We start from the raw sequence: 25615 nt of genomic DNA, 5'->3' as shown, positions 1-25615 counted from the left end.
ACTACTGTTCAAACTTTAGTCTGATGTCAAGGCTTCGACTCCTGCTCAAACTCGCTTTGCTGTACAAACATATTGACTCTTCATAACCTGAATAATTAGACTAGTGTAAAAAGCTGAAGTACACAAGCTTACGGTCTCTGGGAGCATCAGGGGAGGTAACGTAGACGACGACTACAACATCCAGCTGCTGACGCCTTGCAGCTGAATAGGGTCAACGTGACACAGATAACCTCATGCGGTGTCTGATCTCTTGGGTAACATGACCACCCAGTTGCATCAGTGACAAAGGACGTGATAGTACATACTGAGAGCCTGTCTCGCAGTTCCTGAACCACCTTTTCACTTCCGCCCAATAATGCCGGGGGCGGCAGGGTAGCCTCGTGGTTAAAGCGTTCGCGCGTTACGCCAAACACCCGAGTTCGACTCTCCACTTGGTTACAATGTGTGAAGCCCATTTGTGAGTTCTTCGAAATGATATTGCTGAAATATTGCTAAAAGCGTAAAACTAAAACTCACACATTCATTAAATTAAGTAGAATGTTCCTGTGGTTCATACATTTCAGTGCAGTGATTTCCTTCCGTCAAAATCTTCACAAATCTGATTTATATAACCGTATATATGACTAATTATAAGCAATTTTTTGTCAATCAGCAATGCACATATTTTATGAAGGTAAACAGGTGTAGATGTAAAAAAATATGGTTTATCGAGCATTCAGTGGTGTTATACTCGTGCCCAAACGACAAGGCAAATCACTTGTGGTGACAACAGTTGAACCATTTGTCCATTGGCAGACGAGACCATGTCCTAGAAAACGGGAATCAAGTGGCTGTATTCATCGCTCTCGTTCGTCATGCTTGTCTGGAATAACCCTCTGAGTTGTATGGCGGACTGTCTGTTTCATATGAAGTTGCAGTATGTGTTTGTGCGCAATTTCTACCCATGTGTCTGTGCGTGCATGCCTGTGAGCGTCCGTGTGCATGTTTGATGGGGGATGTGTTCGGAATGTGTCCCTCTGAGATGAGGTCGATACATGTCATCGTATGCTCGGTCGATGATCATGTTATTTATTTATGGATTGTCTGGTTCGGACTCGATCACTTACAGACCGCCGCCATATACAGAGCTGGAATATTGCCGTGTGCTTCGTTGAACAACTGCTATAGTGTCTAACTCGGAACGGCAGCGTCCAAAACCTACATAGCCAAGCCATATGAGAATTCTTTGTTATTAGTTGGTCTATTCTTTATCTTTATATGGCACCCATGAAGAGCCACCTCCTCGTGGTGGGTGCTGGGTAACGCTAAGTGCTCTTCTCCCGTGTGGACCCGGGACAGAATGTATCCACAGCACCCCATTGCTGGTCGTAAGAGGCGACCAAATTGGGCAACCTGTTCGCCGTGGGTTGCGTCCCGTGTCGGTGGAGGACGGTAGTCTGGTGGTTGAGGGCACTGGGAGCCTGAATCGTGTTCCTTTTGCTCAACACACCACTTTGGCCCTTACTTCACCTAGACGGGTGGTAGAATCGGCCCGATTCTATCAATCGGCTGGTCACGCCAAGCCCTTTGCTACAACTCTGTGGTGTTGCGAATTTTGAAACAGAATTTGAAAAAGTTACTGTTTATTAATACCTAGAGTCGTAGTGTATCCACCTAGCCTACCTAGAGGCGGTGGCTCATGGGCCAATCTGGTAGAATCATTAATCTTTTAATTTTTCTGCTGGAGTATATCATCCGAGTATCCTTGGTGCTGCAAGTTGGAGACCCGCTTGTTTTTAGCATTGTCCTTGTGATCCTCCGTGGTGGGTGGGGAGCTCGTATGATGAACTATTCAACCATAACCATGGCTTCTCAAATCCCCATTACCAAGAAAAAACGTCCACTTGACAATGATCCTGATGATAACGACCAAGGACTGTCCACTTCCATTGATTACTGGCCACGTTTTGTCGTGATTGAGACTAAAGATAACAGCAGACTTAAGTTGAACCCTTTTGCGATACAGAAAGGGATACAAGGAATTGCCGGTGACGTTAAAAATATCAGACGTTTGCGTTCAGGTGCACTGCTCGTCGAGTGCAACAGAAAACAACAGACAACTAACCTGATGTCTACCACCACATTCGTCGGCATTCCAGTATCGGTATCTCCGCATAGGACACTTAACACAAGCAAAGGAGTCATCAGGGATAGAGATGGATTATTCGCCGACATGTCTGAATTTGATATTATTTCAGAAATGGAAGATCAAGGGGTCACATATGTTAAGCGTTTTACAACACGGAAAAATCAGGAGACCATTCAGACAAATACGTACCTGTTTTCATTTACCTCTCCAACAGCTCCCAGATCAGTAAAGGCAGGCTATTGTCACATCAGTGTAGACACCTATATACCCAATCCTTTAAGGTGTTTTAAATGCCAGAAGTTTGGTCATGGTGTTAGTACTTGCACATTGTCTGTTGTGTGTGCTCATTGTGGTGAGAAGACACACACACCAGAAGATTGTGACAGTGAATCTTAAAAATGCACCAACTGTTCAGGCGACCATTCTTCATTTTCTAAACAGTGTCCAATTTGGAAAGAACAAATGGAGATCAATAAAATAAAATTTACTCAAAATATCTCTTTCTCTGAGGCAAAAAAACTGGTAAAGAGATCTGATCTTCCAGAAAGTTATGCTACAATAGCAAAAACATCGTCGGGTTCTAGCTCTAAAACAACATCAATCACAGGCTGCCAAACTACCTTGACCTTGACTTGACTGTAAATTGTGATTCTCCACAGCTTTTGTACCCTGCTATATCATCACAGACTGAGGAATCTCTTCCTAGTGCCTCAAAGTCGTCTTCTGATCACAAATCATCATCTCAGTCACACTCAAAGTCTCAATCCACAGCTGATAATCAACAAATGGTGAAAAATAAACCGAAGTCAAAGCCTGATGCTTCAAAACAACAAAGTGGCAGAGCTCCTAAAGGATCACAGAACAAAATTCAACTGTTCAATAAATACGGGTCTCTTGAAGACATCGACGTTTGTGAAAACGTCCATTCTAGGGCACATAGCTTGTCGCCCTCCAAAAGAGTGCGGGGTAGATCCCCAATAAATCCCCCCAAAAGATAGTTTATTCCAATAATATTGTACAGTGGAACTGCAGAGGATTGAGGACTAATTTACATGAATTACAGCTATTAGTCCAGGATTTTACACCTTCAGTGTTATGTCTCCAAGAGACATATTTAAAACAAACAGATACACTTGACCTCCGCCATTTTAATGCATATCATTGTTTTTCACCTCCGGGTGATAGGGCCACTGGCGGGTCATCCGTTCTAGTCAGACAAAACGTTATTCAAAGCCCTGTATCACTTAATACTAATATGCAGGCTGTTGCTGTGAGAATTACTTTACATGTAGCGTTTACGCTATGCTCGCTCTACATTTCGCCGTCTTCGACGTTTGCCAAAACTGATCTGCAAGCTCTCTATGACCAACTCCCGAAGCCCTGTATTATAATGGGAGATTTAAATGGGCACAACCCACTCTGGGGTAGTGTAAATATAAACGCTAAAGGTAAGTTGTTGGAGGACTTTTGTTCTGACAATGATTTATGTATTTATAATGATGGTTCCAACACATATTTACACCCTGGTACAGGGACCTATTCTGCTCTTGACTTGTCATTGACAAATTCAGAACTATTAAATGAATTCGAATGGTCAGTCCACGATGACCTATGTGGAAGGGACCATTTTCCTACTGTATTAAAAGCTGTAACTCCATCCGATGTTCCTCCATCATCAAGACGAAATTTTAAAAACGCTAACTGGGCTTTATATGAAAGACTGTGTGCTGAAAAACTTACACCTAAACGTTTTATTGACGTTCCCGATGCTATTAAATGCTTTTCTGATGAACTGAATTCCATAGCTGATGAGTGTATACCAAAGTCATCTGTAGTTCCACACATAAGAAAACCATGGTTCAACGATGAGTGCAAACAAGCTAGGAGGGCAAGGAAAAAAGCAGAACATTATTTCCGTCGTCATCCTATGGTGCATAATTTAAATAAATTTAAGATTTTAAATGCTAAAGCACGGCGTACTTTTAAACTGAACAAACGCCAATCTTGGCAAAATTATGTATCCAAAATAAATTCTCGGACACCTATGTCCAAAGTATGGAACATGGTCCAGAAAATTAAAGGTAAAGGTACTAAATCTACTGTCCATCATCTTAAACATGGAGATCAATTGCTTACTGATAAATCAGATATTGCTAATAAACTGGGTGAAACCCTTGCTAAACATTCTTCCTCTTCAAATTATGTACCAAACTTCCAGCAATATCAAAAACAACAAGAAAAGAAAACTATTAATTTCAATTCCGATAATGGGGAAGATTATAATGAAACGTTTTCTATTCATGAACTCCATACTGCACTTGATCAAGCTCATGATACTGCTACAGGAGCTGATAACATACAGTATCAACTCCTGAAGCACTTACCAGAATCCTGTCTGGAAACTCTCCTAAATATTTTTGATGGTATTTGGACATCGGGTAACTTTCCTCCTTCATGGCGTGACGCTATAGTAGTACCAATACCTAAACCTGGACGTGATCAAACCGATCCATCCAATTATCGTCCGATTTCATTAACAAGCTGTGTTTGCAAGACCATGGAACGCATGATAAATAATCAAATAGTTTGGTACTTGGAAACAAATAACCTTATAACTGATATACAGTGTGGTTTCCGCAAAAACAGAAGTACTGTCGATCACTTAGTGCGTTTAGAATCATTTGTTAAAAATGCACTAATTAATAAACAACATGCTGTGTCTATCTTTTTTGATCTAGAAAAGCATATGACACAACCTGGAAATATGGCATTTTACGAGATTTACATGACTTTGGCTTGCGAGGTCGTTTACCTCAATTTATAGCCAACTTTTTAAATGATAGACAGTTTCAAGTTCGAGTGGGTTCTACCCTGTCTCATCATTACAATCAGGATCAGGGTGTTCCACAAGGCAATATTCTGTCTGTTACACTTTTTAGCATAAAGATAAATAGTTTATCAAAAGTTTTAAACGATTCAATTGATGGATCCTTATTTGTGGATGATTTTAATATTTCTTGTCGAGGGAAAAACATGCATACTATTGAACGGCAACTGCAGTTGTGTTTAAACAAAATAAATAAATGGTGTCTTGAAAACGGCTTTAAATTTTCTAAATCCAAAACTAATTGTATACATTTTTGCAGAAAATATAAGCCACATAAAGACCCTGAACTATCTCTAGATGGCACTCCCATCAAAGTTGTAAAGGAGGCCAAGTTCTTGGGCCTAATCTTTGACTCCCATTTAACATTTCTGCCTCATATCAAATCCCTTAAAAATAAATGCCTGAAGGCTCTTGACTTGTTGAAAGTTGTTTCCAACTCAAAGTGGGGAGGGGATCAAGCAACCCTCTTACACCTATATCGATCACTGGTCCGTTCGAAACTTGATTATGGGTCCATCGTATATGGTGGAGCCTGCAAAAGCAACCTTAAACTTCTTGATTCTGTCCACCATCAAGGCTTAAGACTTTGTCTTGGGTCTTTCAGAACTTCACCTATTGATAGTCTCTACGGTGAGGCCGATGAACCATCTCTTACTCAACGTCGTATAAAATTGTCGTTGCAATACATTACTAAATTATATTCTAATGTATCTAACCCTGCCTATAACTGTGTGTTCAATCCCCTTTATGAGGATTTGTATAACAAAAAGTCTTCTCTTGTTCCACCTCTTGGGCACAGAATTAAGCCATTTATATCTGCTGCCGGTATTGCTCTTGAATGTATATCGCCTTCCCGTCTTCTTTCTTCTCCTCCTTGGCAATTGGTTAGGCCACAAGTTGACCTAACATTAACTGCATTTAAAAAATCAGAAACAAATGACTTACAATATAAACAAGAATATCATCAATTAAAACATAAATATAGCAATTACAAACCCTTATTTACAGATGGATCCAAGGACGGTGGCACAGTGGCTTGTGCCACTGTGATTGGATCCAGAACAAGATCTTCTAGATTACCAGGTAATAGTTCTATTTTTACAGCTGAAGCTAACGCCATATTAACAGCTCTTAAATATATTCAAAGACACCCTAAACGTAAACAATATATAATCTTTTCCGATTCTCTTTCGTGCCTTCAGGCTATTAAAAATATCTCTTGCAAACATCCACTTTTAACAGAAATTATTGAATTGTATAATGATCTTGCAACTGGCCAATACGACATCGTCTTCTGTTGGTTACCCAGCCATGTAGGGATCTCTGGTAACACATTGGCTGACCTTGCTGCTAAGGCAGCACTCAACAAATCTGTGACAGCATTGCTTATTCCCTACAGTGATTACAAAGCGAGCATTAGATCTTATATCCGTGATCTGATGCAGAAAAAGTGGGACACCCAAGTGGGTATAAATAAATTACCTTACATTGGTTATACCCACTTGGGTTGTCAGTCCAGATTTGAAGAGGTTATTTTACGACGATGTCTTATTGGTCATACTAGATATACTCACGCATACCTGTTAAAAGGTGAGGATCCTCCATTTTGTATCCCTTGTGATGAGAGAGTCACAGTCAAGCATATCCTGCTTGACTGTGTTGAATTCTCCATCACAAGGGATCAATATTTCAATGTCAAAACCGTTAAGGATCTTTTTACAAACGTCAGTTCTCATTTAATTATTGGTTTTTTGAAGGAAATTGATTTTTTTTTTTTGAGTTTTGAATGCTGTGTACTGTAGATAGATGTATTTTAATTGTTGGAAGTTTAATTTCGTAACTGCTTGTTAGTGGCTGTATCCTCGAAGGGGGTTGAAGTACCGTAAAATTATTGTCCTCCTGAGAGGGTACATAAGTCCATAAACATTACAGTAAATTTAGGCTTTCCACTGTTTTTAGTCGTAAATGTTTTAATTGTGGCTAGATGTGTCTAAATTGCTAGCAGCTGAAGGGATGGTGTAAATCCAACTAGGGTCCATGTAGGTAGCAAAGGCACTGTAAGTCCCCATGGTCCCTAGTATGGTGATCTACCTTCAGTTGTTGGCAATCTGTATCCTGATTTTATAATATATTGTCCGAATAGTGATATAAGTTTTAACTTTCCACGCTAGTTTTAATCCCATTTGTGATATTCTAGTTGTTTTACTGTCCGTCGTTGACAGGTTTTTACTATACAAATATTTCATTTCAGTATTAAATGTTCTCGTCATGATATGGCTGAGATATTGCCGATGTGACGTTAAATATTAACTCACTCACTCACTTTATCTTTATCACTACCGCAGTGTTGTCAACCACGTTGTTCCTCCTTTTCACTGAAATTAATTACTGTATATGACCTTTATGACCTTTATTGGATATTGAGGCTGCATCTGTCATCACATCAACTGTACAAGGAAGTCCTGTTGTTTCTCTATCAGTCCACTGAGTCTTTGCCTGTCTATTGTTGTCAGTGAATGGACCTCATTCATGTATGAATTCTTGCTCATGTCATGTCTAATGGAACCAGTTTATGGGCGTTTGCTCATGCTGTTGATCACTGGATTGTCTGATGATCCACACTCGATCATTTACAAATCGCCACCATATAGCTAGAATATAGCTGAATGCGGCGATAAACTACACTCACTCACATCTACGCGTTGACACAACCAACCAACCGTCACAGCGTTACCCTGTAATGCTATGTACTCACTGGACAATTCTAGCACAGGCCATTTACTGGTAAACACATATAAGATGATCCACGACCTGACAAATGACCCCAATTTGCATACTTGGGAACGCGCCACAGAATGATCCACTTGAAACAAGAGGGAGACAGGTTGTCTGATAAATATCGAGAAGTTCATTTTCCACGTGCGTTTCACGCATGAATTGTTTGGGAACAGGTACAATCCCAACGAATTGAATCAACACAATATACTGAGCAAATATGTTTAGGACCACCGATCCATTTCACGAAGCAAATGACATTTTCCTGGGGTTTTTTTAAACAAAATTGTTGAATATCTAAAATGCTTGTCAATGTCCCAATCATCTACTTGTCTTTGTTTTAACTAAAGGTTAGTTTGGAATATCAGTATCTTATGCCTGAAATTGCAGTCTTATCATTCGGAGAAATATGCGGTGTTGATTTCATGTCACGTTTAGCATGTATTGCACGTGCATAATCGTCAAGCTACCTGTAGCAGCCAAGTGTACTCGCCCAATTCGTTGTACCGCCTCTCGTCACAAATGCGTTTAGTGCGCAGGATCATCTAATGTGTGTCTAGCAGTATCTATATCATTTTAAGTCTTTAGTACACATAGTAAACAGACTCTATACAGGACGCAGACAATAGACGCTTCTCAAAGTCGAACCAGTATGTTCACACAGACGGCATGTTAACTTCCATTTACAGCATGATTATGCACATCTGGTGGTTTGCTTGAAAATTGTATAACTGTATGAATGTCACGGGTTGCATTTTTTATATTTGTTTGAAAATTGAGTAACTGCATGAATAAGAGGTGATGTGACTTTGTCAAACGCTTCAACTGAGTCAACACGAGTGATCATGATTTGACTTGCCATCCCTGTTTATCTGGGTTGTGAATGACCTACTTCTAATAATGACTCGCGTCTTTGGGCTGTCGCATTCAACTAGTAGGCAAAGTCTTCTACGTGTACATGGTGAACGAGAAATGTAAAGGACGATGACAATCTACATTAATGAAAACCAACCAAAATGTAGACATGGACGGCATAGTAACTTATATTTACTACATGAGTCTGCACATTTGGTGGTTTGCTATGAAACTCAAACGTGAACTTGAGGTCCCTTCACAGAGGGTTTGAAAGTCAAGGTTAATGGGCTCCGATAGCGGACTGCTCGTGGTACTGAGAGTTCACGAGCTGGGACACCTCGCCTCGGTTTATCGTGATTACCCAACACAGACACCCGCGTGCTCGTAACCGTATGCATAGAAGGTGACGTGAAATTGCGATGCGCGCACACACATAATGCAATGTTCGTTGTCAGGTTGACACAAAACAGACAATACGTATTTTCATTCACATTGACAAATGTTTCACCTGAGTCAGCAAGAGTGATTTGATTAGTCATCGCTTTTTATTTGGGCCGTGAATGGCCTTCAAATAATGACTCACGTCCTTGGACTGTTACCTAGACAAACACACGGTCGTGAAATGTCTTATCACGTAGTAACCCTTTTCTACTGGAGAGGAAGTCTCATTTTTTTCTGTAATACATGTTTTGTTTTCATGGAATATACGTATTTAGGTTTCATGTGTGAGAGACAAAACCAGTGTCCCTGACATATATAGCATTATCTAGTCTCATGTAAGAATGTCGAGTTTTGATTGGTCCACGTGACTCTGATAAAATACCATGTACATCCATCACGATCCGCGAGCGGGAGTATAAAAGTCGTATACTCCCGCTACGAAAGTCAAGCATTCAAACAAGAAAACAGCCTCAGCCCCGGGTCCAGATCATATCACTTACACAATCATAAACAAACTCCCCGCCAACATGCTCTCTCTCACCCTAACATTATTCAACAAAATCTGGACCCTAGGAACCCTACCCGACTCTTGGAAAACAGCAAAGGTGGTGCCAATCCTGAAACCAGGGAAACCCGCCAACTCCCCAGACTCATTCCGGCCAATCTCACTAACTTCACATCTCTGTAAAACTATGGAAACAATAGTAAACAATAGGATAAAACATCATATCCAATCCCATCAACTCATAAAACAGGACCAGAGCGGCTTGACTCCAAATCGACAAACTTTACATCACATTTTGAATTTGGAGCATGATGTTAGGGTCGCACAAGCACAGAAACAATACACATTGGCCATTTTCATAGATTTCAGTAAAACATTCGACATGGTTTGGCACAACGGCCTCATCAAAAAACTTCAAGAAAATGCCATACACGGAAATATTCTAAATTTCACTCACCATTTCCTTAAAGACAGACAAATAATAGTCAAAACTCACAACCCCCTTTCGGACCCATATCCCTTAGAAAATGGCACCCCCACATTTTCCCTGAAAAGTGGCCAGAAATAACTACCACCACCCACAACAGACACCACACTACAAGCTACTATACTAAACTCCACTACTAAACCTGACACTCACTCCAAAACAAACATCATCCAAACCCACTTAGACACCCACTACCCTAACCATACACATATGTATACAGACGCATTCATCTCACCACACAAAACAGCAGGACTAGGCATACATGTACAAACAACTCCTCCCATTACCACAAACTTCCACCTCACAAACTTCTTAAACATCACAACTGCTAGCTATCCTTACAGCCCTTCACACTATCCCCACCCTCCCAGCCACCCACTTCCTTATTATATCCGACTCCCTCTCAGCCATCAAACAACTCCAAAACAAATACTCTAAATCCCGTCCCGACCTCACCCACCAAATCACACACAAAATCAGCACTCTTCATAAACACAATAAAAATATCACTCTACTCTGGATACCAGCACACACACACACAACAGAGGCAACAATACAGCAGACATAACAGCAAAACTAGCAACCATCCACCCACCCCAACACATTCCATTCCACACCTCCAAAACAGAAATCAAACAACTAATCAAAACAAACACATCTACACTCAACTATACACAAAACACAAACACAAGCAAGTCCATCTGGCTCAAATCTATCATCACACAACCCATTACCAAAACACCTACATTCTCAAACACCCCAAACTTAGACACCCTCATAACACGACTCATTACAGGCAACACCAGCCTCAACTACAACTTATACAGACAATACAGACAAAACAGACACCCAGATGGACTTTTCCCACACTGCAAAACAAAAGAATCAATAACACACATATTCACTGAATGTAAACAACAACACACCAACATCACCCGACTCCACAGCACAATACCCCCAAAATACCACAATAACATACACCTCCTACTCAACCCGGCTAATCCAAAACCTATCTTCAACACCATGGCAACCTTCATCCCAAACTCTACCATAGCCCATAAAATATAAATCGCAAATCTCTCCGCCATAACATCTACAGCCACGTCCGCCATCTTACTCTCAGTCTCTCAGTTGTACCGGAAGCCACTTAACGGTCCCACAAGCCGATGCGCGGTCGTCTTCTCCGACGTCCGCGCCCGGCTACACGCTCTCCGCCTATACTTAATCCCTTCTACCGGCGACCCAGTCATCGATCCCATCCCTCAGCCTTGTAAATAACAGCTCTTCGTTTTAACGTTTTAAGCACATCAATCCATATCTTTACGGAAGCCTATTAGGGCCACGTTCCGCTATTTTTCGGCATCTTGTATCTTGAAAATTTAGCTTAGTATGTTGAAAATTCAACTTCCTACCTTGAACATTCAACATAGTATTTTGAAAATTCAACATCCCATCTTGAAAATTCAACTTAGCATCTTGAAAATTCAACATCCCATCTTGAAAATTCAACTTAACTTTGTTGAATATTCAAGGAAATATCTTGAAAATTCAGCTCGGTTTCTTGAACATTCAACTTACTATCTTGAAAATTCAACATACCTTTATTGAATATTCAAGTAAGAACATTGAATATTCAACTTAGTACCTTGAAAATTCAACATAGTATCTTTAAAGTTCAAGATAATTAGTATTCAAGTGAAATGTTCTAAGTTCACCGTATGCATTTCAATCTTTCCTTTACATGAACTTTGCCGAACTTGCCGATGACAATGGACCAAAGCAGCGATAGTATCATGTAATTTTCTTTGGGATCGTCTAAGGCCGAGATTTTATGCTTTCTTGAAAAGTATCATGGCATGACGATAAGTATAAGGACATTGAAAAGGATTTTGTCCAAATGTAAACTTCACACTAGGAAAGGCCATTCTGATATCATGGAAGTGGCCTTGTTCATTTTGTAACAGTGTGACACATCCGGAAATTGTAATGGTTACAGGTGGATGCATAGTAAATGTCAGGAGAACGGACTCATAGTTTCAAAGGAAACCATTTTGATACTTATGAACCTAAATGACCTAGAAGGAGTAGGGAATCTCAAGAAATGGCGCCTTGCGCGCCGCCGTTGTATTTCAGCTGGCCAAAATGCACTTGGCATCGGCACATCAGCAAGTTCGGCACAGTTCCGACTTTGATTAATATGCAGCAGAGAGGGTTCGAGTGATCCTGGCACAGTCAGGTCGGTAATGCTCATCATCAGTTCAGGGCCCTCGCCCCCTCTACACGCAGCCCAGACAGTGAATGGGACGTCTCCCAGGAAACACTGCCTAGACGAACCCACCAAGTACTTTTCGGAGAATATGGAGGCTCCCCAACACTGCAACATTCTGCATTACCCAGATTGGCTGTGCTCCCGGTGGAGAACTCTGATTCTGCGCAAGGAGATCAGGAGGTACCAAACCAAGGGCTCCGAGAAAAATTGGGAGCCTGATGACAGTGTTCTTGGGATGCAAGCGAGACATTTCAAAGGCTAGGTCCGCATATTTATCACGCTTTTCCTGAATCTTGCAAATCACATTGCTGTCAAAAGGGACAGAAAATTCAATGATACAAATAATTTCATTGGCTTTATCAAAAAGGGCAAGATCAGGTTTGTTGGCTGGAATTCGTCTCAGTCTGTGTATAGTTTGAAATCATCATTTTCCAGGACGCCCTTGGCATGTTCAGGGTCGTACCATTGATGGACCTCAGGATCAAAACCAAAGGCATGGCGGAGACGATAATAAAAGCAGCAAGCCATGCCATCATGTCTTTTAAGATATGCTGTTTATGCCAAGGAAGGGCATCCACTGACAAGGTGTTGGACAGTCTCAGTGAATTCATTGCATAATCGACATTTCATGTTAACATTTTGATTAAGAATCACATTCTGGCGATTTCGAGTAGGAAGTGACTGATCCTGAGCAGCAAACAGGAAGCCCTCAGTTACACATTTGAGACCAGCCGACTTCATCCAAGCGAAGGAATCGGTTGGATTGCTGTTCTGTTCCACACACTGCATGTACGTACACACGATGCAATGGCCTCTCAGACCGCTTCTCCACAAATGACCGACTGTGGGCAGACTTGGTAAAGGACATCACCTGTTTTTCTCCCATCGCCGTACCGGCCAGAAGTACATCACCATCAACAAAATCTACCTCAAATTTCAGATTGTGTCCAACAAACTTGGCACGGTTAAAGTACCTGTGGAATCCGTTGGTGTCATTGTGAGTCTTGACATGAATTGGTATATAAAAACGATTAAGAGAAGAACGAGGTTGGTGTGCTCTGTCATCAGACATGATCCTCCTGGTCAGGCGCTCAAGACTCCGGATGTCATCTTTTTTCCAATCAACTACTCCCAAGGAATAGGAGATAACTCGCACAGCGAAAGTATTGGTAGCTTTGACCTTGTTTCGAGCATTTAGCTCTGAGCTTTTCTTTAAAAGAGATTTATACTCGGCCCGAAGTTTATCTTGAATCTGGGCATTCTGGAGCTTGCATTCCAAGATAGGTGTACGCCTGATCTTCCACAATATGCTCAATAACTCCTTCCCCTTATAACCTGACGATCCATCATTACTTACCTTACCACGTTTCAAATGAACAGTATTAGATTTGTCGAGTCCAAATGTCATGTCAATATCATTAGAAAAGGACTCGACAAGGAGAACCTGTTCTTTCAAATTGGTCTCTCCTTTGGCAAGGAGCTCGATGTCATCCATGTAGACAAGATGAGTAAGAGGTGTAGGGGATCTGTGCTGGGGAGCCCTATTGAGCAGAAAACCCAAAGGATTCAAAGACAGGCAAAAAGGCAAAGGACTGAAAGAGTCCCACTGAAATATTCCCCTTCTGATTGGAGTAGATTCCGAAGTCTGCACCTGCCCTTGCGAGTTCATCTCATGTTGAGTCGACCAGCAACTCATTAACACTTTTGAGTAAATCAAGTAGTCGCTCAGGGAGGTCAATACACCAAAGAGACTTCAGAATCCATTAGTGAGGGACAGAGTCGTATGCTTTTTTGTGGTCAGTCGAATGCCATCAGGCCCTGGAGCTGGAGTAGATTTGGACTTTTTAATGACACGTTTCAGGCAATCTGGTGAGATGTAACAGACAAACGACCTAGTTACTTTCTCATGCATTGCATGGCCATAATCACTGACTCACAGTGAATCCAAGTTACAGTCGCCGGGTACAGACCACAACTGTTTCCAGAACCTTTCATTATCATCCATGGGAAGTCGTTTATCATGATCACCATCACCGCTTGTTTTCAGTTGCCTGTAGAATTGGTTTTTATTGTTTCTAAAGAGTTTACTTTGTTTTATGAATTTATTTTTCTTTTCCCATTTGTTCTTTATTTCAGTCCAAGCTTATATTTTTGCCTTAAGAGAATCAACAATTTGAAGACGTACCTCTTCTTTTGTTGTCTCGTACTATAATTTTAATTTTCTCTAAATTGCCTTTTGTCGTCTTGACTTGGGATTCCCTGACGATCTTAATTTCAGGCACAGTTCTATCCAGGAAATATATTTTCTAGTTTCTCTTAATTTTACTTGGAACTTGTTTTTCTTTGGTTTATTGTTCTTAGTAATAGAAGACTTTTCTTCGGAAACCGTGTGAAGTTCCTCCAAGCTTCGAGCGGCAGCAATTAACTTCATGTAATGAACTGTCCGCAAAAAGTTTCATAGAAATAATGTCATTCAATAAATCAATTTCATTTTGGGCAAAGACTGGCTGGTTTGTTTGATTGGCCTCCGTTATAATCATACCATTATTCTGTGCAAGAAAGCATAGAATCTCGGCGTTAGATAATCCCAAGGAAAACTGCATGAAGATGATACTATCTCTGCTTTGGTCCATTGTCATCGACAAGTTCGGCACACTTCATGTAAAGAAAGATTGAAATGCATGCGATGAATGTAGAACATTTCACTTAAATACTAATCATCTTGAACTTTCAGGATACTATGTTGAATTTTCAAGGTACTAAGTTGAATGTTCAATATTCGTACTTGATTATTCAATAAAGGTAGGTTGAATTTTCAACATACTAAGGTGAATTTTCAAGATGGGGTGTTGAATTTTCAAGATACTATGTTGAATCTTCAAGATACTGAGTTGAAGATTCAAGATACTTCCTTGAATATTCAACAAAGTTAATCTGAATTTTCAAGATGCTAAGTTGAATTTTCAAGATACTATGTTGAATTTTCAAGATACTAAGTTGACGTTTCAAGATAGCAAGTTGAATTTTCAACATACTAAGTTGAATTTTCAAGACACAAGATGCCGAAAAATAGCGGAGCGTGGCCCTAATAAGCTTCCGTATATCTTAGCCTATATTTTACCATAAGTCACCTATATTTTCATAACCAAAAATATACCATGTACATAAAAAGCACAACTCAATCACTCCCCAACCATCTCAACCCAATCACTGTACATATATCATTGTAAGTTCAACATTTTCACATCATTTCCCACAATCACCCATATCTTAATAAAAGACACCCCCACCCCACTCCAACCCCCTCCCCCCTTTATCCACTTTATTTTTATTTACACCCCTTATCTAAAGTACATACAGCCTAACTGTATTATGTTTTATTCAATATTACCCCTATGCTATACCACCCCCTTCCCCCACAACCCCCAACATCCCATCCCTCCCCCAAACCGCTCCACCGCTACACACACACACACACACACACAGACAGACAGACAGACAGACACACACACACACACACACACACACACACACACACACACACACACACACACACACACACACACACACACACATTTTTACTCCCAACTATCTATTTCTCAAACTTTCTACAACTTATACCCACAAGCTAACTACCCTCCCCCTCCTTTCCTTTCGGCAACCAACCATCATGGTCCATCCAAATCTCCTAGGTTTACTCCCTTCATGTACCATTTTTGGGGTAGGTGGTTTCAAATTTATTATCAATATTCATTATCAATCTACCCCCACCTATCCCGTCGGCGATATTGGCAAAGTGTTAGAAGCCGACGTAAAATCTCAATAAACTGTAACTACGAAAGTCAAATCACCCCGTTACGCCTCGGTGACGACTCGAAGTGCGAAAAACGTGCATCGACAAGCCTTTATAGTAACGTGCGGTGCATTGAGGTCAAACGGTCAGTTGATGTCAACATGGCAGCAAGTCGATTCGATGCGTGTTGTTTTGTTTTGATTTAGTGAAAACATTCAGCTAGATAAATGCGTTATCACATCGTGTCGAGGGATATACGGGGTTTTATCAGTCCCTCGTAAGGTTGTATTCAGTATTCACAACACATGTGTAATACAACCTTACTCGGGACTGATATAACTCGGGACTGATATTTTCCTGGACACGGTGTGATACCTTGTAGTATGTACGGTTACATACAAAGAAAGGTTTGACAGAAAGAAATCACTCCGTTGAAATACACCGAGCTCCAGTGAGAAGGCAGATTATGAAAGTAAGGGTAATCTGGACTTCGGCATATGTGATCTTTCACTGTTAACGATCTAATTTTTATGGAGGTTGGTGTTAACAGTTCACAGGCCAAGAGAGAGTAACATGCAAAATTCCAAGGGGCACATTGTCGGGACTGTTCTCGTTCTAAACTGTAGTTTCAAGACACACTTTTATCAAACCTGCCCATCGTATCTACTGGAGCTCTACATATCTCGACAGACCAACAAGGTGGACAAGAGGATGGGTTTGTGACTGTCGTCTGCACGGATCTTGCAGCTCATAGAGTTCAGTTGCCGAACAGTGATTTGTCTTGAGGGTGTCAAGCGCAGAATACACAGGAAACCAGACTGGAAGTCCTCACAAGTCACACGTAACCATAACTGTATGATCAGCAAACAAAGACACTTCAATATTTCGACCAGTTTATTCAACAGGCCTGCCATGCAAACGGTGAACAAATCATCAAAACTGAACTCATATACACCACAACAGAACAAAAAACACCCAAAACTGCCACAACATCCTCTTAAACCGAAACAAACTCGATGATCACATAAGGAGTGGCGTTGCTGTACATGATAAAGCTGTGACACAACACAGTGCAATAGGACAACCAATTGTCGTGCTTGATAAAGCTGTAACGCAACACGGTGCAATAGGACAACCAATTGCCGTTCTAGATAAAGCTGTAACGCAACACGGTGCAATAGGACAACCAATTGCCGTTCTTGATAAAGCTGTGACACAACACAGTGCAATAGGACAACCAGTTCCCGTTCTTGATAAAGCTGTAACGCAACACAGTGCAATAGGACAACCAATTGTCGTTCTTGATAAAGCTGTGACACAACACAGTGCAATAAGACAACCATGTCACCGTACATGATGCAGCTGTAGCACAACACAGTGCAAAAGGACAACCAATTGCCGTTCTTGATAAAGCTGTAACACAACACAGTGCAATAGGACAACAATGTTGCCGTACATGATGCAGCTGTAACACAACACAGTGCAAAAGGACAACCAATTGCCGTGCTTGATAAAGCTGTAGCACAACACAGTGCAAAAGGACAACCAACTGCCGTACTTGATAAACCTGTAACACAACACAGTGCAATAGGACAACCAGATTCCCGTGCTTGATAAAGCTGTAGCACAACACAAATTCAAGAGACTACAGACCGATCAGTCCTGATAAGGCAATACCAAGTGACGGGGAACGACAGATTATCTTTCCCCAAGTTATATCCAGTACGTAGTTCTCGGTCCTTGGCCAGTTTTCGACCTATAAATGCTTAAAATGAAAACAGCAGTTTCTCTCTAAAGGGCATCTATTTACATTAAAAAGAAAAATCACCTGAAGTAATGGCAAAATTATGTAAATAATGTTCTAGAGTCTTATTTATTGTAATTCTTATTATAATTTTTCGCGTTCTGTGGCTAGGTCGTATTTATAGATAAACATTTTATATGACGAGGCGGTTCGTTTTAGGTTCGAGTCGGCTGTAAAACGTTTGTTGTTTGTTTGTTTGTTTGTTTGTTTGTTTGTTTTTAGTCCTTTAGAAACGTGTTTTTCACACCTAACTTTACTTATAGTTTCTTAAATATAAATACATATGTGCTTTGTGTACTTGAATGCTTAATTGTTCTTTAATATTTGGAAACAAATCTGTATTTTAGTAATTTGGTGTGTTAGTAGTTCTTTTGGAGGCGAGATTTGACAGTCTCAGGTACAACACGAATGCGAAATCTGGGAAATTCCGCAGAGTTAATTACATGGACATCAGAGCAAGGATGGTTCGTGGCGTCCCGAAGTCAGTAACGCTGATGTTCTGTGGCTTCACGTGATTTCGTGCAGACTTATTGTATTAACTTTTGCAATATAGTATTTTTTTTTTTTTTTTTTTTTTTTTTGCTTTTGTACAACTGTTATCTCTAAGAGTTTACGTACTTGTTGTATGCAGGGAGCCTATATAAAGGGGGAGAAGAAACTCCTCGAAAAGCCGCTGAACGTATGTCTCGGGTCGTTACGTAACCAGTGTAGCCAATATGGTGGCAGCGTAGTATTTAAGCCCGGTTTATTTTCAACAGCTGATTAAGTTCGTTGAGTGTTATAACAACTGAAATCCAACATGTAGAAGATAGGTTAACTACTTTGTCACTTCAGTTTCAGTAAAAAATGGCTTTAGTGTCCGTATTTAGACAGTAGATTTGTAGTAAAGTTTCAAGTCGGTAAGTTATAGCTCACTGGCTTCTATTCTCGATTCACCGCGAAGATAGACTAAATTGTGTCGATGAAAACTTCTTTCACACATTCGTTTAATTTTTAGAAGGAGAACATACCTTTAGTCGAAATGTATTCGCAAGTAATAGTGACAGTTTTATGACTTAAAAAATTGTTAGGGTGTAATTGAGGTGTGTGAATATTCACATTTCGCCGATCTGCCATTAAAATGCTATACGCCGTTTTTGGAGTATTCCTAGTTACTTCCTCAAAAACATCTTTCACATACACCTTTAATTCATATGAGGGCAATATACTATCCGGTGAAATATGTTTGCAAGTAATAGTGATAGTTTCATAATCTAAAAAGGAATGTTAGGGTGTATTTGAGGTGTCTGAAAAATGTGACATATTGCCGATAAGCTCTGATCTGCCATTGAAATGCTATACGCCGTTGTTGGAGTGTTTCTTGTTATTATTTCAAATACATCTTTCACATACACCTTTAATTCTTATGAAGGGAATATACTATCTTGTGAAATGTGTTTGCAAGTAACAGTGATAATTCCTTAATCTAAAACAAAATGTTAGGGTGTATTTGAGGTATGTGAAAAATATGACATATTGCCGATCTGATCTGATTCGCCATTGATGCTTGAGGTTTATAGTTCTTTCTTTCTTGATGATCTTATTATTTGACAAAACTGGAAAGGTGTTTTAGAACGGTTTGTGAGAGTTTTACACTTTATTTGTGAGGGCAATGTGACAGTGTCAGTTAACATTTTTTTAATGTCCATTCCATTCCCCACATGCAATAAGATATCTGAATTAATTATTAATGTAAACCAAAATGTCTCAAAGTAGATTTTTTAAAAGGGCAGCTGATATTAACACGTGTTCTCAGGATACTTTTGCGTTCCTTAAATGTTTTGGAAGGGAAGGCCGCGGTGTATCATTTATTCTTTCATTCATTCACATATGGACTTCGTTCATTTATTCTTTTTCTTCATTTCTTTCATTCATTCACATAATTCTTGCTCTTAATTCTTACTAAAATTCATTCATTCATTCACTGTAAAATTCCGACTGCTACAATAAACTGGCTGAAGATCTGTTAAGTGCAGCTGGGAACGAGCCAAGTCACTGTGTGCGTTGGCGCATGACGAGGTACACGTCAATTAGTACAAATGATAAAGAAAGAAAGCTATTGACCTATCCCTGTCGTAGACTATCCCTGATGTATGTATAAGTAAACAAAATAATTATTGAGTGATTTTTTTTCTTATTCTCGTGTATCTTTTAATGAAATGTATTGTTTTTAACCAATGAACTCGTATATTTCATGAAACAAGAAATCAACGTTCACCAAAAGGTGTAACTTAGATGGAAAAATACTACGCTGTGTCCTCTTTCCAATATGAGTTATAAAGTGTAATAATCCATGCAGATAGTGCAATAAGCGAGGCGGATCGTGTAATAAGCCATTCAGATGGTGCATTAAGCCATGCAGACAGTCCAACAACCCAGCCAGATAGTCCAATAATCATCGCAGATAGTCCATTAAACCGTGCAGATAGTGCTATAAGACTGGTAGATAGTTCATTAAGCGAGACAGATAATCAAATAAGCGTGACAGATAGTCCATTAAACCGTGCAGAGAGTGCAATAAGAGTGGTAGATAGTTCATTAAGCGAGACAGATAATCAAATAAGCGTGACAGATAGTCCATTAAACCGTGCAGAGAGTGCAACAAGAGTGGCAGATAGTCCAATAAGCATGGCAAATAGTCCAATAAACCATGCAACAAGCCATGCAGATAGTGCAATAAGCAATGCGGATAGCCCAGTAAGAGTGGCAGATAGTCCACTGACTGTACTGAATGCTCAATCCATAGAGGTATGCTACTTTCTATCTTTAAGGAGGCAAGTCTAGACAAGCAGACAGTAAGGACCTTCAAAACCTGTCTGAATCCGAGAAAAGCCTTTCTTTACATTAGTGTAAAGTTTCTAAATCCGCATGTATGTTATTGTTAACAATAGACTTGCAAAAGTCTCTACAGTATAGAATAAAAGTTTCAATGACAATATCCATATAGTAATAAATAACACACAGGTGTCCTTACATTTTGAAGTAGGTATCTCAAGTCTGGATACGAAAAAACTCTCTAACAATCAAGTTATCTCAGACCTGTAGTTTCTTCCAACAAGCATCGGTTGCCGGCGAATAGCTCGAAACTGGAATCCACAACTGACCGGCTCCCTGGACATGCTGAGCATCCAGAGAAAAGCGCAAACGCAACAGGACCAGGGTACCAGTCTGAAAACCCCACGTGTGTACAATCAATGAAAACAGCAAACACTTTTTTAAAAAAAGTCCCTCAATATTTCGCCCAGTTTAATTCAAGATGACATCATACACAACATGTGATAATTCCTGGTTTATTATAGCAACTTGACAGCAGCAGTTTTAGGTCATGTTGATTGTTGCCTGAAATGCTGGTCTCTTTTGAAGCCGAGCGTAATATCCTTCTCTGATCTTAGGATGTTTCTCAAGCAGTTTGCCGTCATTGAACAATGCGGCGCAGTACAGGTCAAAACCCAACACTGTGTCAGCTGCCGTAAACCTGGAGGAAGATGGAGAGTGAGTGAGTGAGTAATGTATCATATAAACCTGGTATGTTACGTTAGTATTGGAGGTCAGCAGTCTGGGGTTGGTATTGTCTAATAGCCACTGGTTTGCAAAGCTGCTCATGATATCAATCACTTAATTATCAACAGATTGTCTTCATACGATAAAGGGTGGCGCAAGGCAACAAAGGACAGGAATGTTTCGAATTGCGAGTGCCAAGGTTGCAAAGATGTGTAAATATTCCTGTCTGAAAATCGCTCGCACACGTGCACATAAGTATACAATGTTGATTGGTTTGGTTGTTGTTTCACCAGCAATATTCCTGTTATATGGCGTCGGTTATGAAAATTAATCCAGCTTGGGACAGGCAATTCAGTGCGCGTGGTCAACAGCATGAGCATTGATCTACGCGACTGGGCTACGATGACCTGTGTCAACCATGCGCCTGATCATCCGATCCCGTTAGTCACCACTTAGGACAACCATGGGTTGTTGAGGTCCAGTTCCAATCCGGATATTCACGTGTTCTGCAAGCTGGTGAAGGTGCTAAAGTCAGGTACGTGCGTGCGAATATTCATTGTAAAATATCCACAAGTACCTCCCAGGCCTTATACGCTTTGGCCATGTTCACACTAAAGTACTGTTTGTTCTTAACCGCCCATGCCATCAACATTCTAGTAACAGCCAGGATGTAGTAGATCAGATGGTCCAGATCAAATACGAGGCTCACCACTCGAGCCACTACTGTTCCCGCTTGAGTGAGTGAATTCACTTTTAAGCCGCTTTAAGCACTATTTCAGCAATATCATGGCGGAGGACACCAGAAAATGGGCTTCACACAGTGTACCCAAGTGGGAAATCGAAAATGGATCTTCGGTGCGACGAGCGTTTTAACCACTTGGCTACCCCACCGCCCCAGCCCCTTGAGATTAGCCAAAGTTGTTGGGGGCCGATTCTCTCGGAATCCGAGGGTCAAAATACGAATACATATTTTTCTGTCCGCTCGAGACTGCAACCAGTCAACAGAGTCGGTAGTAGTTAACGTGTGGAAATTGTCCAACCTTATAATCTGTACACATTATAATGCAAATTGCACATAATTTTTGTATATTTGTCCCAACACTGACCTTTATCAGCCGAGTGATACCAATGTTTAAGAGCATTATGTCCTACATCTCACGCTTATCCTAGCAGCAGCCTGTTTCCCGGGGTATGCTGCGCTAACGCTTCAGCACAGCACTTATCATAACAGCTGTCAGAAATGTTTCCCATTTGGTTACCGAATTGTCGTTTCATTGGGGTCACAAATGTTAATTAGTAATAATATATCAACTGGATAACATAATGTAACGTTTCTCATACTTGTCCCCGCAGAGGAACTCCCTGTCCTCCAGCTTTTTGGCCAGGTAATCCATACACGTATCAAACTTCTCTGTCATCTTCTTCACCTTCTCATCGCTAAAGGGTGTCTTCAGCATCCACAGCTCGTAGAAGAACTCGATGAGCTCGTCCAGGGTGGCGTTGCCGTATATGATGAAGCTGCAAAACAACACAGTGCAATTAGAAAACTATGTCGCTGTACATGATGAACCTGTAACACAACATAGTGCAAAAAGCAAGACTCCAAGGGACAAATAGAGTGCAAGAAGCCAGTGCAATATAGCTGTAATCATGCAATATTTATACAAGTGCATCGATCATTAAACCGTGGTGAAACAGCAACAGACCCTGGCAGTTTAGTGAGCTTTGATGTTACAATAACCTGCAATTTGTGCAATGACCCTCGATTGTGCAGTAAGCCGTTCTAGTGCAGTAAGTAGTGATCGTACAACACTTTAAATGATGCTGTACATGACATGCAAAAAACTATTAGTTCTAAGAGTGAATCTGACATTACAATGCTCGTTACACGTAACATAAACACTTCTCACGTACTCGTAATAGTCCTTGAGGTACTTGGGGTCTGGTAGGAGTTTCTTGTATCTGTCTGCCAGGTACATGTTGATAGCCCCTGACTCTAGTACTGACCCCTCCCCGGGGACGACGAGGGCGGGGATAGTGCCGTGGGGATGAACGTCTCTGCGGTAGGCCTCGACGGTGGCGTTATATTCTTGTATCGAATCGTAGCGGATCAACTCGAAATCGTCCTCCACGCCCATCTCTGGTTAACGAGAGATCTTATTTAATTCAGAAAACACACACGCACGCACATACATACACACGCACGCACACACGCACGCACATCCACACACACTCACACTGATACACTCACTGATACACTCACTCACACTCACACTCACACTCACACACACAATTATTCACTGCGGAGTGGCTTTGAGGAAGAATTCCTGGCTTTTATTCAGGGCGAGGCCTCCCATTTGATATTTATCTTCTTTCGTCTAGACGACAGGCTTTGCTTAACGGTCTAGTTCAACACAATTTCTTATCTAATTGTATTCCTCAATGCACATTTATGATAACGACTTACAAACAATTCGTAAGGAGAGAGAAACTCTAAGGACGATACAATTACAGTATGTACACACGCACAAGTTATGACAATAGTTCAATCAACTGTCATGAATGTTACACACACATGGAATGACGGCCAACTCACCTTTGATCAGCCAGATATTTCTGACGGAGCGGTACTGAGGGAAAAAGTACAGTTTCATTTTCTGACTCCCAGTATCTGCCATTGTAATGTTGAAGTTGGTTCGGTGACAAGATTGAAGAGCTTGTGTCCGAGTTAGTGTTGGCAAGAGTCGTGTCACTTGCAACAGATAACAGATATAATATACCCAGGCGGCTTATCAAGGTCGATGCGACAGTCTGCCAAAGCTTCGCCTGTGCTCCGCTTTTATTTCAACAGGACTTGGGCTACCCCCATTTCGACATGTTAGGGGTGTCAAGTCCGTCAAGGCGTACTTGCAGTAAATGTCTCGGGCAATTTCCCTTTCGCTGTTGCGTCGGTGAATACAGAGGGGACTTCTTTCAGTTTCTCTATTCTTTCAGTGTGGTCTTTGGGTGCAGAGGGAATACAAAGAAAGGCCTTTTGAAGTTATCAAGCGATAAAGTCCATGTAACACTATTTAGACTTGTATTCACATGTATTCACTCCCCATTCACATATATTCACTCTCTCTTCACATGTATTCAGTCTCTATTCACATGTATTCACTCCCTATTAAGAAGTGGGTATAGTAGTTTAATTTTTTTTTTTTAAATTTATTTCCACTTTTTGGTTAAACTGGCAGTATAATATCACCACACTACATGCCTCCAGGACTTACACAACTGACACGTTGATGAAAGTCGATCTGAATCTACTGTGCTCAGCGGGGAAGGTGGGGCTTAGGCAACGTTATGGTTGATTATGAAAATACTTTTCAAGATAGTTACGTTGTTGTGTTTGTAAAATTATCCGAAATCTCAATCCCAATTCAATTCTTTATGTACGGAAGAATCTTTTGCTTTATTGTTTGTCGCTGGTGAAAGGAGCTAATAGACTGGAAATCGACTATAGATAGATAGACAGATAGACAGACAGAAAGATAGACAGATAGACAGATATATAGATAGATAGACAGACAGATAGATAGACAGATAGATAGATAGACAGATAGATAGATAGATAGATAGATGACAGATAGACAGATAGATAGATAGATAGATAGATAGACACACATGCACAAACGTACCCGGCATACAACACAAAGTAAGAGAGGCTCAGTGACTACAACATACGACCTAGTACGGGTAACCCTGTGTGTCTCTGTTTACACACACCTGTATGCTCCCAGAAACTTTTGTTTTGTCCCGAACGTTTGTTTTACTCAGTTTGTTTTTACTCGGAAAGAAGAAATTGGTCTGAGCTCTATTATGAATTTATTTGAATATTGTATAGATACAATATATTGTATTGATACAATATACAGAGATTATAATACAATGATTGCGCCAACTACCTGTCTAACACACCTACAGAAGCGGATGCTAATGGTACAGCGGAAGCTGTCCAAACCGGCTTCTGTCCACTCCGGCAAGTTGTCAACACTGGCATACAATTTCAGTCCCGTTCGTGGCTCGTACATTTTCCATCAGCTCTACAATCCGGCACATTGTCTAAAACAGATTATTTCTTCAGTCCCA

The 25615-nt window shown here is 40.6% G+C and overlaps 1 protein-coding gene across 1 annotated transcript; it reads right to left on the bottom strand.

Annotated features, from left to right (window-relative positions):
- Positions 1-19827: 19827 nt before the first annotated feature.
- On the bottom strand, positions 19828-24297 carry LOC137285062 (glutathione S-transferase GstA-like). Its single transcript, XM_067817265.1, has 4 exons — positions 24081-24297; positions 23399-23624; positions 22826-23002; positions 19828-21458 (listed from the first exon to the last, which is right to left on the bottom strand). The coding sequence occupies exons 1-4, from the start codon at positions 24160-24162 to the stop codon at positions 21302-21304; spliced, it is 642 nt and encodes a 213-aa protein (XP_067673366.1). The 5' UTR covers positions 24163-24297; the 3' UTR covers positions 19828-21301.
- Positions 24298-25615: the final 1318 nt, after the last annotated feature.

The sequence above is a fragment of the Haliotis asinina genome, chromosome 5, assembly GCF_037392515.1.
Source record: "Haliotis asinina isolate JCU_RB_2024 chromosome 5, JCU_Hal_asi_v2, whole genome shotgun sequence".
NCBI lineage: Eukaryota > Metazoa > Mollusca > Gastropoda > Lepetellida > Haliotidae > Haliotis > Haliotis asinina.
Note: the sequence above shows the minus strand (reverse complement) of the source record. Positions and strands in the feature narration are given on the sequence as shown.

Bases quoted from the DNA above. Each gene is read 5' to 3' on its own strand.
- LOC137285062 (XM_067817265.1), bottom strand. From the start codon at position 24,162: ATGGCAGATACTGGGAGTCAGAAAATGAAACTGTACTTTTTCCCTCAG. The intron at 23,625-24,080 runs GTGAGTTGGCCG...CTCGTTAACCAG, and splicing joins AAATATCTGGCTGATCAAAG to AGATGGGCGTGGAGGACGAT. The intron at 23,003-23,398 runs GTACGTGAGAAG...GTTGTTTTGCAG, and splicing joins TACCTCAAGGACTATTACGA to CTTCATCATATACGGCAACG.